This window comes from Gopherus flavomarginatus, chromosome 3, assembly GCF_025201925.1.
Source record: "Gopherus flavomarginatus isolate rGopFla2 chromosome 3, rGopFla2.mat.asm, whole genome shotgun sequence".
Taxonomy (NCBI): Eukaryota; Metazoa; Chordata; order Testudines; family Testudinidae; genus Gopherus; species Gopherus flavomarginatus.
In genome coordinates, this window is record NC_066619.1 from 187,848,385 (window position 1) to 187,860,467 (window position 12,083).

At 42.3% G+C, this 12,083-nt stretch overlaps 1 protein-coding gene across 16 annotated transcripts in view; it reads left to right on the forward strand.

The window, feature by feature from the left end:
* The window catches only part of C3H4orf33 (chromosome 3 C4orf33 homolog), a 65,930-nt gene that overhangs the window by 41,666 nt on the left and 12,181 nt on the right, over positions 1–12,083 (forward strand). For all 16 annotated transcript variants that reach the window (XM_050946635.1, XM_050946640.1, XM_050946639.1 and 13 more), the window contains one exon: positions 1,435–1,483. In XM_050946635.1, the coding sequence (XP_050802592.1) occupies positions 1,435–1,483 (49 nt within the window). The remainder of the gene's footprint in view (positions 1–1,434; positions 1,484–12,083) is intronic.

Below are 12,083 nucleotides of genomic sequence, written 5' to 3' on the forward strand. Positions count from 1 at the left end.
GAAAAAATAATGGTAGTCATCTAGTACTACCTGTTTCTTGGGGGGCACTGCTTACGGTTGTGATGTATCGTAGTACATACCATGTTACAAATTAAAATAATGAATAGGGAATGGAGAGATTACCACATTAGAAGTCAGGCAAGAGACTCAGATGTTATCAAAAGCCACCAGATAGATACTTAGGCAGCTCATAATTGCATCTCGACCCTGAGGATGCTGTGTATCATGGTGATCTATTTATTTTTATTGGCTTTATTTGTAACATATGGAGATTCTTGGTAGAAAATTAACCATTCCACTGCTTTGTTAGTTAGTTAGTTAACTTTCAGCAACAAGAGTAGGTCAAGGACCATGTGTTCCTATGTGTTTAGGGGTGGGGTTGGATTTTTCTTTTCTTTTTTTCTTTTTTTCTTCTTTTTTTTTTTTTTTTTTGCAGGTTCAATTGATCAGTCATAATTCTGCAAATTTTGGGCCTGATTCTATGAGTTGCTGAGTACCTTCTGCAGGTTGCCAAGCACCCTCAAATTTCATGGGGCTCTTGGGTGAATTGAGGGTGCTCAGTGTCTCCCGGATTCAGAGCCCATTATTGTAAATGAAATACTGCAAATATTATATCACATCCATAGAGGCACAGCATTTTAAAAAGCATACAATATGCCGCAAGTTGTCACCACATCTGGATCAAGCTGTATTATTAACTATGGGTCTCTAAGCAACTAACTAGAACATATTAATTAAAATATATATAATTATTGGAAGATCAAGCAATCATACCTTCTTCATCTTTATGGAGAAGGGGAAGTTTGTTTACTGAGTTTGTAAACAGAGGTATGAGTAAATGGAAGTTATTTATTTAACACTGACATAAATGATAAAGATACATCTCCCTTTATGTGAAATAAGATGTTACATTGATCGTGGGCTGGTAGGATGCTGAAATCTCTCTATCTTTGGGGCACTTGTTTATAGAATTCATCACAGATTATTTACAATGTGATGAACGTTATTAAAATGAATCCAAGCAGCTGGTCTTTAAATTGATTTTCCTGTGTAGTAATTAACTTCTGATGTAGCAAAAAAGTTAGATGATGAAGTTTTGATTTATTCTCTGTGTCTAGACATAACTTAAATTCGGGTACCATTTTAATTTGAACTGATCACTGTTGTAATCTATTCTAATGGGGATAAAATAGACCACTACCTTTAAAGTGTGTGAATGCATATGCTTGTCACTTCCATTACCAGTGGGAATTAGGATAGATCAGTCAGCTTGACTGGAGTCTTCAGGGAACAAGCTTCTGATTAGTTGAAGATGAGATTAGATGTTAAATTAAATTCTTCAATATTTTACAAGGGAGGAATCTGAGCTAGTTATGGAATTTGTTTTGACATTATAATTGAAAATTTTTTTTCCTCATGTTTGTCTTTGGCTAGGCATGGACAACATCTTCTATTATTGCTCTCTGGAGGAAACTGTTTTGAAGTGAGTAATATTCCACAGAAACATTTTATGATAAAATGCAAACCAAACGCAGCTTTTTTTTTTTTTTTTTTTTTTTTTTTAGTACTTGTTATAGTGTCTTCCCTTGTACTCAGTTGCTTGTAATATCTCTTCAGAAAATAAGGTGTCTTTCAGCACTAATTTTGCTGTTTTTCTACTTGGCAATATTATTATTTTTGATCTTTGTGTCTTAAGGAGCACAAATGAATGGGGGTCTTATATTTATTACTGTATTTGTGCTCTGATCTCAATAATGTCAAAAAAGTTCCAGGGACAGGGATTTTAGGGCTTGATTCTGCAAGGTACTTCCTGCATGGTGCCATCTCTCCTCAGCTCTCAATGATGTATCTTACAGAAGGGACTCAGCACCTTACAGGGCAGGAATTAATTTGTGTTCCCTGTGCAGGCTGGTTTTATAGCTTAGAACAAAGATTCTCAAACTTATTTCCCAGAATGGACCATATATTATTAGTAAGGCTAAGATTTTTGTCATGATTATTTTTAGTAAAAGTCGTGGACAGGTCACAGGCAACAAACACAACTTCACAGAGCCCGTGACCTGTCCCTGACTTTTAATAAAAATGACCGTACAAGCTGTGTGGCAGAGGTGCACAGCCCCTACTGCGACCCATGCCACATGGCCCCAGTTGTGGCCCTATTGCAACTGTTGCGGCAGGAGCTGCCCCCATCATGGGGCAGGAGCGCACAGTCCCAGCTGCAGTCCCAATGGTGGGGTTATGTGGGGAGCATAGCCCCAGCTCCAGCCCTGGCTTCAGTTGAAGACACCTAAAGCTGTCGAAGTCACGGAGGTCCAGTAAAGTCATGGAATCCATGACTGCCATGACCTCTGTGACTAAATCATAGCCTTAATTATTAGTGAATGTGTTTTGTGGACTATCCTTCACTCTCTTCCTTTCCAATTCATAATCTTTAAACTACAACTATTATCTATGTAGCAAGTATCGTTAGAGAAGTATTTAATGCATTTTTAGTTCTCTCAAATGCACTATAATATTTGGAAACAAGCAGGAGATCCAACAGCAAGTGAACAGCGAGCTTTCCACAGACTACCAGTAAGTGTTCTGTAGCTTACAGATTGGAATCCTCTGGCACAGAACATAAAATATTATGAACTAAATGCTCAAAACTAGGTGCCTAGGTTGTTCTTGTAGAAATAGGCACACATGAGTGAAGATAGGTAAATTATGTAAATCTTCACTGTTTGCAACTATGTGAAAAAGTGAGGTCCAGATCATGACTCTATCTGTGCATTCACACGAGGGAACAAATGGGCCTACGAAAACCCTTGATTCACCTGTACTTGCTGCTCATAGTTTGAAGGAGAGAGCAACTACCACCAAGATGCTATACCTCTTCCTGTGCGGGAGAGTGGAGAATTGGTTAGCAGGGTCTGGGAATGGGCAGAGTCTTGGTTCTGCCCTCTCAATGTGTTGGCTGGCAAAGCTGAGATGGCACACAGGGGAAAGTGAGCTGCTCCAGAAAAAGGCATATGGTGCAGTTTACTTCTCTGCTAGAGCAAGAGGGAAGCAAGGAAAAGAACTAAAATATTCCTAAAGCAGATTATTAAGGGCAGATTGTAAGATTGTCTGCCCCTGAATATTGATGGTTTTCCTCTAAATGTTTGCAGTGGAAAAATCTGTAAAGGTGATCCCAAAAAGAAAAGAGAAGTTGAGTTTGTTCCTTTTTAAAAATCTTTATGGTGTATAGAGAAGACCTAGAAGTGTTGCTTTATTTTTAATGTTTTTCCTGCTGTTTTTAACGTTAGAAATATTAAAGTCTAACCTTCTCTAGTGTTAAGAAAGTAGGAAAACAGGAGCTGCTATACTTGTTCTGACCAATAGTCCTTCTAGTCTAGTATCCTGTCCGTGACAGTAGCCAGTACCAAATGTTTCAGAGGAAGGCATATGAACTTCGCAGTATGCAAATATTGAGTAATCTGCTTTCCATAAGGGTCTCCTCTTAACCCCTAATAGTTTAAGATTGTCTTACACCCCGACCCATGATGTTTTATCTTTCTTCCAATATACTTTGTTAGCGTTGACTATTATAACTGGATTTTCTTCTTATCCATATAAATGGACAATCTCAGACTTTAAGGCCAGAAGGGATGATCATGATCATCTAGTCTGACCTGTTTCACATTTCAGGCCACAGAACCTTGCCCACCCACTCCTGGAACACACCAATAACCTTTAGTTGAGTTACTGAATCATCAAATCACGATTCAAACACTTCAAGTTACAGAGAATCCACCATTTACACTAGTTTAAATTGGCAAGTGGGCCATGCTCCATGCTGCAGAGGAAGGTGAACCCCCTTCCCCACGGTTTCTGCCAATCTGACCTAGGGGAAAATTCCTTCTCAACTCCAAATATGGTGATCAGTTAGACCCTGAGCATGTGGGCAAGACCCACCAACCAGACACGGGGAAAATAATTCTCTGTAGTAACTCAGAGGCCTCCTCATCTAATGTCCATCATCATCTTCATAATACATAGATTATCAGGGTTGGAAGGGACCTCAGGAGGTCATCTAGTCCAACTCCCTGCTCAAAGCAGGCCCAATCCCAACTGATTTTTGCTCCAACTCCCTAAATGGCCCCCTCAAGTACTGAACTCACAAAACCCTGGGTTTAGCAGGCCAATGCTCAAACCATTGAGCTATTCCTCCCCCACAAATAGATATATGGAAATATGTTGGAGATATTTGCTGTTAGCAGTCATAGATTAGCTACATGCCATTGTAAGCAGTCTAATTGTACTATTCCCTCCATAAACTTATCAAACTGAGTCTTTAAGCCAGTTAGGTTTTTTGTCCACACTGTTCCCCATGGAAGGGTGTTACAGAACTTCACTCCTCTGGATGGTTAGAAACCTTCACCTAATTTCAAGCCTAAACTTGTTGATGGGCAGTTTATATTCCCTCAGCCTTCTTTTGGTTAAGATAAACAAGCCAAGCTCTTTGAGTCTCCTCTAATAAGGTAGGTTTTCCATTCCTCTGATCATCCTAGTAGCCCTTCTCTGCACCTGTTCCAGTTTGAAGTCAGCTTTCCTAAACATGGGAGACCAGAATTGCGCACAATATTCCAGAAGAGGTCTCAACAGTGCCTTGTATAATGGTACTAACACTTCCCTATCTCTACTGGAAATACCTTGCCTGATGCATCCTAGGACTGCATTAGCCTTTTTCACAGCCACATCACATTTGCAGCTCATAGTCATTCTGTGATCAACCAGTACACCCTAATCTTTCCACTCCACTGTCAAGTCCAACTGATAGATCGCCATCTTATAGCAAAAATTCTTGTTGTTAGTTCCTAAGTGCATGACCTTGCACTTTGCACTATTAAATTTAATCTCTTTCAGTCTTCTTAATTTCGAAGAAATGTTGTTGGTAAACTTGTGGGGTAACACAAAGTGTATTAGGAGGTCCCTTAGCCGTTAGATGAATTGACAGGTGTGCTGAATCTTTTTTTCAGAGACTTGTTTCACAGTTGATATAGGATGATTGAGTTAATGAATAGGAACAAAATACAAATTGTTTTTAACAACCTGAATAAAGACTTCTTCCCATCCCAGTTAATCAAGTTTACTGAGATATCACAATAATGGGTCCAGTGCAAAAGGGAGATTAGACAAATAGATGGATAAGATACATGCTCCAATGTGTGAAGACTTTCAGCTTCTTTATGAAATATAAAGAAAATGATACAAAGCCATATCTTTCCATTGCAGATCATCTTTAAAGGAGATTTGGACACTTTATTTAGGTGCTTATATGGGAGCTGAACACTTTTGAAAATCTGGCTCTCATAGACTAGTTTTGATGGGTTCATTTCAGAAAGGACCACTGTAATATTTCCAGACTTCCTTAAACTCAGGAAATGAATATTGTATAGGGACCTGATGTTCATATTCTACATTATATTTTAATTTGTTTTTTACTACTTTGTGGGAGATGAAAAAGAAATACAATAAAACAATTTTTAAAATATGTTTAAAAAAGGAAAAATCCCTAAGGCTCTTTTCAGAAAATGAAAACATTTAAAAAATGACTATAAAATATGTGTTCTCACTGTACAGGATTTTTTTACAATGAGAATAAAATAAGTTTATTTCTCAATATGAGTCCTAGGAAGACACAAAATGGTGTTCATTTTATTCTTGTTACTCACTTTGCCAACTATTTCACTTCATGGTAGGTCTCTGTCTGAGGAATACTAGCTTCAAGATTAAATACAGGTCATTTGTTTTTAAAAATGATTTTAAAAAATAGATTGAGAATAATCATGGTAAAACAATTTCTGTAATATCTTTTAAAAATTAATGGATTTCCACTTTTTTTTTTTTTTTTTTTTTTTTTTTTTTTTTTTTACTGACAGGTTTGCAAATTGCAATCATTGCTCTCTTTATCCTTTTCCCTTTTCATTGTTTTTTTTCTTGGTCATAATCAGGGACAATAAATTTCACTTTATCATTTGTGTTATTCCTGTAACATAAATCATAGGAATAGTACAGTTTATTTGAGTGATACATGTATGCCTGCTAATCAGTTGTAAATTGGTTCCATGGATGTAACCATCAAATTTAATAATAAAAAAAATTCACCACTAGACACGTTCTTACACAAAATTTTGGTTACAGCATGTAAGTGACTGATGCCACTTTAGACCTTTTTATTTATTTTTATTAATATTTAAATACTGAGCAGTCTAATATCCCTTGAAATCCTTGTCTAGATTGCACAGATACTTTTACTGTTGGCTCACAGTGTCAGTTAACTGAACACTGCACTTCAGGCTTCTGTTGAGTTGAACAGGATTTCTGTCTTTCATGAAATCTTTGGCAGATGGATTTTGTAAGGTCTGTACACTGTAGTAATGATGTTTGATTTAGCACGAAGCTCTGTACCTTTGTGAGAATTCATCAGAAAATGTTCACCTCTTGTATTGACAAAGGATTTTTAAGATGAGTAAAGTGCAGTTTTAAAAAGCGTTCTTGTAGTTAAAGTCCCAGTCCTGCTCTTGTTGAAATAAATGGCAAAACTCCCAGAACTTGCCCCTGGGGGATGAAATATTGCTAATATTTAAGCAATGATGGCTGAGTGAGGGGCCTTAACATTCATGTTGCCCCTTGTCTCCTGCAACTGGTGTTTCACTTCCAGGAAATGGCCGACCCAGAGATTGCTATTGTAAAAAGGAACTCCTTCAACATAAAAATCACACTTATGTTGTTACAGACCTGTTACAGGTATTGTAACACCTAAGATTACTATAACTGAGGCTAAAGAGAGGGAGAGAGACTGTTTTCTTTTTGTTCTATGGGATTGTTTATTTAGTACATAATTGACCTGTATAATCAGTTTCATTGTTTCCCCCGTAGAGTCAGTTCATCAGATCATCCAGTTATGTTTGGGTCTTTCACAGGGTAACAGGGGAGAGAAAAATTTCAAAACCAAGAGTGTGAATTTTAAAACCATAAACACTGACTGTAGGCCTCAGATGTTCTATGTGAAACTATATTTAACTAATGTTCAATTTGATATTGTTAGTTTACTTATGAACATTTAAAACTGTGTGTGTGTGAGGGGGGGGAAATAAAGAAATTACTTTTTCATGTTTTGAAAAATTAAACTTAACAGAATATTGCTATGTTTATAGTCTCCTGTTTACAATACTAGTCTTTTCCCAGCAGTGAGAAACAAATTATTTTTGATTTTAGGAACAGGTGGTTCTGTTTGTTTGAAGAGGAAAAGACACTGGGCTTGAGATTCCTCTTAGATACAATGGCATATATCAGAAGTAACTCCACTGAAGTCAAGGGAGTTACATCAGTGCAAGACTAATCAGATTATGGCCTATTTATTCTTCCTCACGTCACTTCATCTTAAAGTACAAGATGAACACCCAAAGACAGAACATAATTTGACTTAATTTCCTGATCTGTAAAGACTAGTCCAATAAACAAAAGAATAGTATTGCATTCTCTACAGTCCATTAGTTTGCAATATACAATGACATGTATAGAAATCTGGACTGCATAGTAGCAAACTTGAAACATATTTCTTTTTCAAATACCAATGTCAGGTTGATTTTAAAATCCACTATAATCGTGGAATCATAGTTCAATTTCTGTGCAGTGCAGGCATACCAGGAAATGATGCAGTGGAAATATACAGTTATGATTATTTTTCAACACAGTTCAGTATATTTTTTGTTTTCATTGACTCGGCTGAGTCGGTTGTAATTGAGGATTGTTAGACCCCCAAGTTTGGCCCCAGGGCCATACAACAAGTGCTTCGGCCTCCACCCCCCAACGGAATTTTCCCCCAGCCCCCAGAACTGCCACTGATCACATAGCTGCTCAGAAAGCAGAACTTGTAACAGGAAACAGCACCTTGCGGTCGGCCGACCTGAGGAGGGGAAGTTTCCCCCAGACGGTTGCTTCCTGAGTAGAGATGCTGGGGGCCGATTGCCTCCCTTGTATGGGCATGAGCCACTCGCGACCCTGCAATTGGCTTATTATAAATTATGACGAAAAATTCGTTATATATTGTTGGCCCCCCCCCGGGGACGGGCAGAGAGAAATCGAATTCCCGTCGAACCGTATCCAGGATTGATCGCCCTGCAGTCTCTCTCCGGGCTCACGCGTTTCCTGAAGCCTGACAGCTTGCCGGCCGTAATGAAACTTTTGTGGTTTGTATGTGTAAGTAAGATTAGCTGTTAAGGATATCTGTATTGCTAGATAAGAGGCAGAGACTGGTTCCAGCCGCCCCAAGGCTCCTGCTAGGGGAAACCCGTTGACCAGGAAACCTTGAACGCAAGGGGGACCAGTTGAGCCTCGCAATTTGTGTTTAATAAGATTAGTTGCTGCATTTATGATTACTAATAGCACCAATATCACTTTTACTAACCCCTGGGACGACCTGAATAATTACTGGGACTTAGAAAAATACCAGGGCCAGCTTCTATTTGTAATTGTAGTGTTTGTGTTATTTGTTCTAGTATTATATTGTAAGCCCAAGCTGTAACTAATTGTGTTATCCCTTATCCTTATCTGTGACTCATTTAATAAATCCTTAATCTTTAACACTACGACTGATTGCTTGCGTTATCCCCGTCACTACCCTTGGGCACTTGTCACCCCCCCCCAGGGCATCCAGTGATCGAACCTCCGCCCTATTCCAACGCTCATTACCCGGTAGATAACGGGCACCTGGTGGCCATATCGGTGGAGCGAGGGGCGAGAGCAATCTGTAATCAACATGGCGTCACGAACAGGATGCCTTCGGGAGGGTCAGTGCCCGTGGTGTAGTGGGGACCGTGAACAATCTGAGCTCGAGCAATTTCAACACCTGCAATTTCACCAAGTGGCCAGCAGACAGTCTGCTAAGCCCACCCTAGATTGGATTTGTATTATAGAATCAGGGTCAGGGTCAAAAAGCTATACAACCTCATTAACCCTGCCTGCCGTAGGATGTCTCCTCCATTGCCATCCTACCTTTAAATGTCAGCCGGCCGATAGTTCCCTGCAACCCCAGTGCACGGGGGTTGCGGAGACTAGTCGGACCGAGACACCGTCTGGCATTTGGAAGGAGTGTAGCCGTATCATAAAAAGATCCGGGGCCACCGTTCCCAAACTCATACCCCCGCCCCGGGTACAGCCGGGTGATCCAGCCCACGGGTTGTTAGTCCACTTAATGAAGGAATTGGAACAGACCAGGCGGACAAGGAAACTTAGACCAGACGAGTATAAGTTGGAAGACGTGTCCACGGTCTTGTTCAGCGCATTAAACAAAACGCTGGACCTCTGTGCGGTCCTTCATGGAAGCACTATGTTTGCTGCTAAACAAGCCGCTGCTAACGACACCGACAGCGCAGAGTGTGAGATAAGTGGCAAAGAGCAGGAGGATGGGAGACCACCCCCTTATGAAGCCCCCCCTTGCCCTTTAATTTATCCCGCACTCCCCTCAGCCCCACCTGCGCCTGAGAAGAGGGGGCAGATGGAGGCCATGCCTGTTGCTATCACCAAAAGTAAGGTGGATTATTATACAGGTCAGACAGTTACGACTACCGAGTACCGAACTCGCACCAAGGCGGAGATGAAGGAATTCTTAGCAGACACAAGGCGCAGGGAGGGCGAGGCACCCCTAGTGTGGTTGGGTCGTCTGGCCCTGGATCACGGGGCAGAGATGGTGGATAGGGAGGAAGCCGCTGTTCTGGCCAAAACGTCCGTTTGGGCGTCGGGGTTCCCGGGTCATCATCTCTTGGGAAATGAGGTATGGCCGCTCACCACCCCGGCCGCGGCCGTCTTGGCCATGAAAGGCAGTTTTAAGGGACTGTATGTACCTCCCGGCAGCGTAAATACACCCCATGAGATCATCTGGGCTATTGCCGGAGCGTCCATCATAGTGTGGAACCCACAAGTGGTACCGTTAAATTTAGACCAGCAACAGGTTCAGTCAGGTGTCCCCTTTATTTATGTCACAGATCCCACTCAAATTCCGGTCCAACGGGACGCGGTGGACTTGGCCGTAGATGGCGCCCCACCGATTGACACAGGGGGACTCCTGCTGTTGCATGGTTGGGTTGGGCAACCCCTTATTACCTTATATGAGGCCGTGTCCCGGCTCCGAATGCCACCAGCCCCGAAGAACCCCATTTCAGCCCTTCCAGCTGAGAGCCCTGTTAACAAGGGTCAGCATAAACACCCTGAACGAACCAAGGCTGAAAAAGCACTTTTTGGGTTCCTGTTACATAAGGGGATCCCCAAGGAAGCACTGCGGAAGATGTCCGCTTCCCAGCAGCAAGATTTGGGGAAACAGTTAGGATGGAAGGACTGGGATGACTATTTGAGAACAAAAAACGAGTAGAGGCCGGGTGCGCCCCGGCCTCCACAGACACTTGGGATGATCGACCATATCACACCCTATTGGTAGCCGGTCCCAAACCCCCTTACACCCCTGTATCTTTTTTGTTGGACACCGGAGCTCAAATCTCCGTTATAAAATCCGATGTGCCTCATGTATCCACAAGTTCTACTATGTTTATTCAGGGTCTTAACAGTATTGAAGAAAAGCCTGTAGTCAGCTTTACTTTGATTCACAAGGGGTATAAGCGAAAAGTTAAGGCTTTGTTGGGAGGAACAAATTTGCTGGGGGTTGGGGATATAAAACGACTGCGATTACAGAAACAAGTCTGTCAGGCTCTGCCTGTCACCCTGTCGCCCGAAGCCCCCCCCCCTTATTGCCCCGAGCTTGTTAATAACAGTTCATGGAAATTCTCTCCCATTCCCACGAAGCCTGAAGGCATCCCCCTGATTAAGCAACTCCTCGATCAATTATTAAAGGAGGGACGGATAGCACAGGCGACCGCGTCAAATTATCTATCTCCCGGCTGGGGTATCCCCAAGCCCGGCAACCCCTCTGAATTTCGACTGGTCATTGACTATAGGCAGGCAAATAGCCGAGTCCGACACCTCCCATTCGCAGGCCCAGCCACCATTCCAGAAATACGGCAACAACTAAGCGATGCCAGTGGGAGGTGGGCCTGCACCCTAGATTTAAAGGATATGTTCTATCAAATCCCGTTGGAGGACAAACCCCAAATCCTAAATTTTGCTTTCCAGGGCGCACAGTACCAGTGGAAGGTGTGCCCTCAAGGATTCTGTAATTCCCCCACCTTGGCCACGTCCGCTCTTGCAAAAACCTTAAAGGGGGTAGAAGCCACTGGGGGCACCACCATTCTAGCCTATGTGGACGATATAATCATAATTGGGCCCAACGAACACATAGTCCAACACGTAACTAACACCGTGGTAGCTGAACTAAGGGCCAATGGGTGGCGAATTAATGAGAGAAAAAGCCACCTCGTGCCCTCTCAAAGCTTTTCCTTCTTAGGCCAACATTATGACCCCTATAACTGTGGCCAACCCACCTCGGGGATTTTAGACCCTTGGGTTAAAGACCCACCCGAGAATAAAAAGCAACTGCAGAGACTTTTGGGCCTGATTAATTATCACCGACACTTCATTCCAGATAAACACCTTGTAGACCTGGAAACGATCCAGGAACCCCTCTCGTCCAAACGGAAACGGGAAATATGGAGTCCTGAGGCCCAAAAGAGCTTGGAACGAATAGCCACCTGGTTTGCCTCTAACCCACGGCTAGCGCGATATAAAAGGGATTCACCTTTTACCATTACCCTGTTCTTTACACAACATCACTATGGGTACTCGGTATCACAAGACGGGCAACCGGTCTATAACTGGGCCCGACGGCTCAAGGGTCCTCAGTATCGATATGGACCCATAGGACTTATGTTACTAGCCGCAGGCGAGGCACGCATTTGGGCCCCGCTATCTAGTAAAGGGACCCTGATCGGCCCCGAGGTACACCTCATTCCATGGCTCACGCGGCTGCCCCCTCCCAGTTTTCACGGGACCAGCCTAACGTGGCAACAGCTGTGTTATTTGGGGGAAATCACGTGGCGGGAATGGACGCTTAAATCGCTGCCAAACGATGTCCGATTCCCAGCGGCCTCGGAGCCCTTGTGTATAGAAAC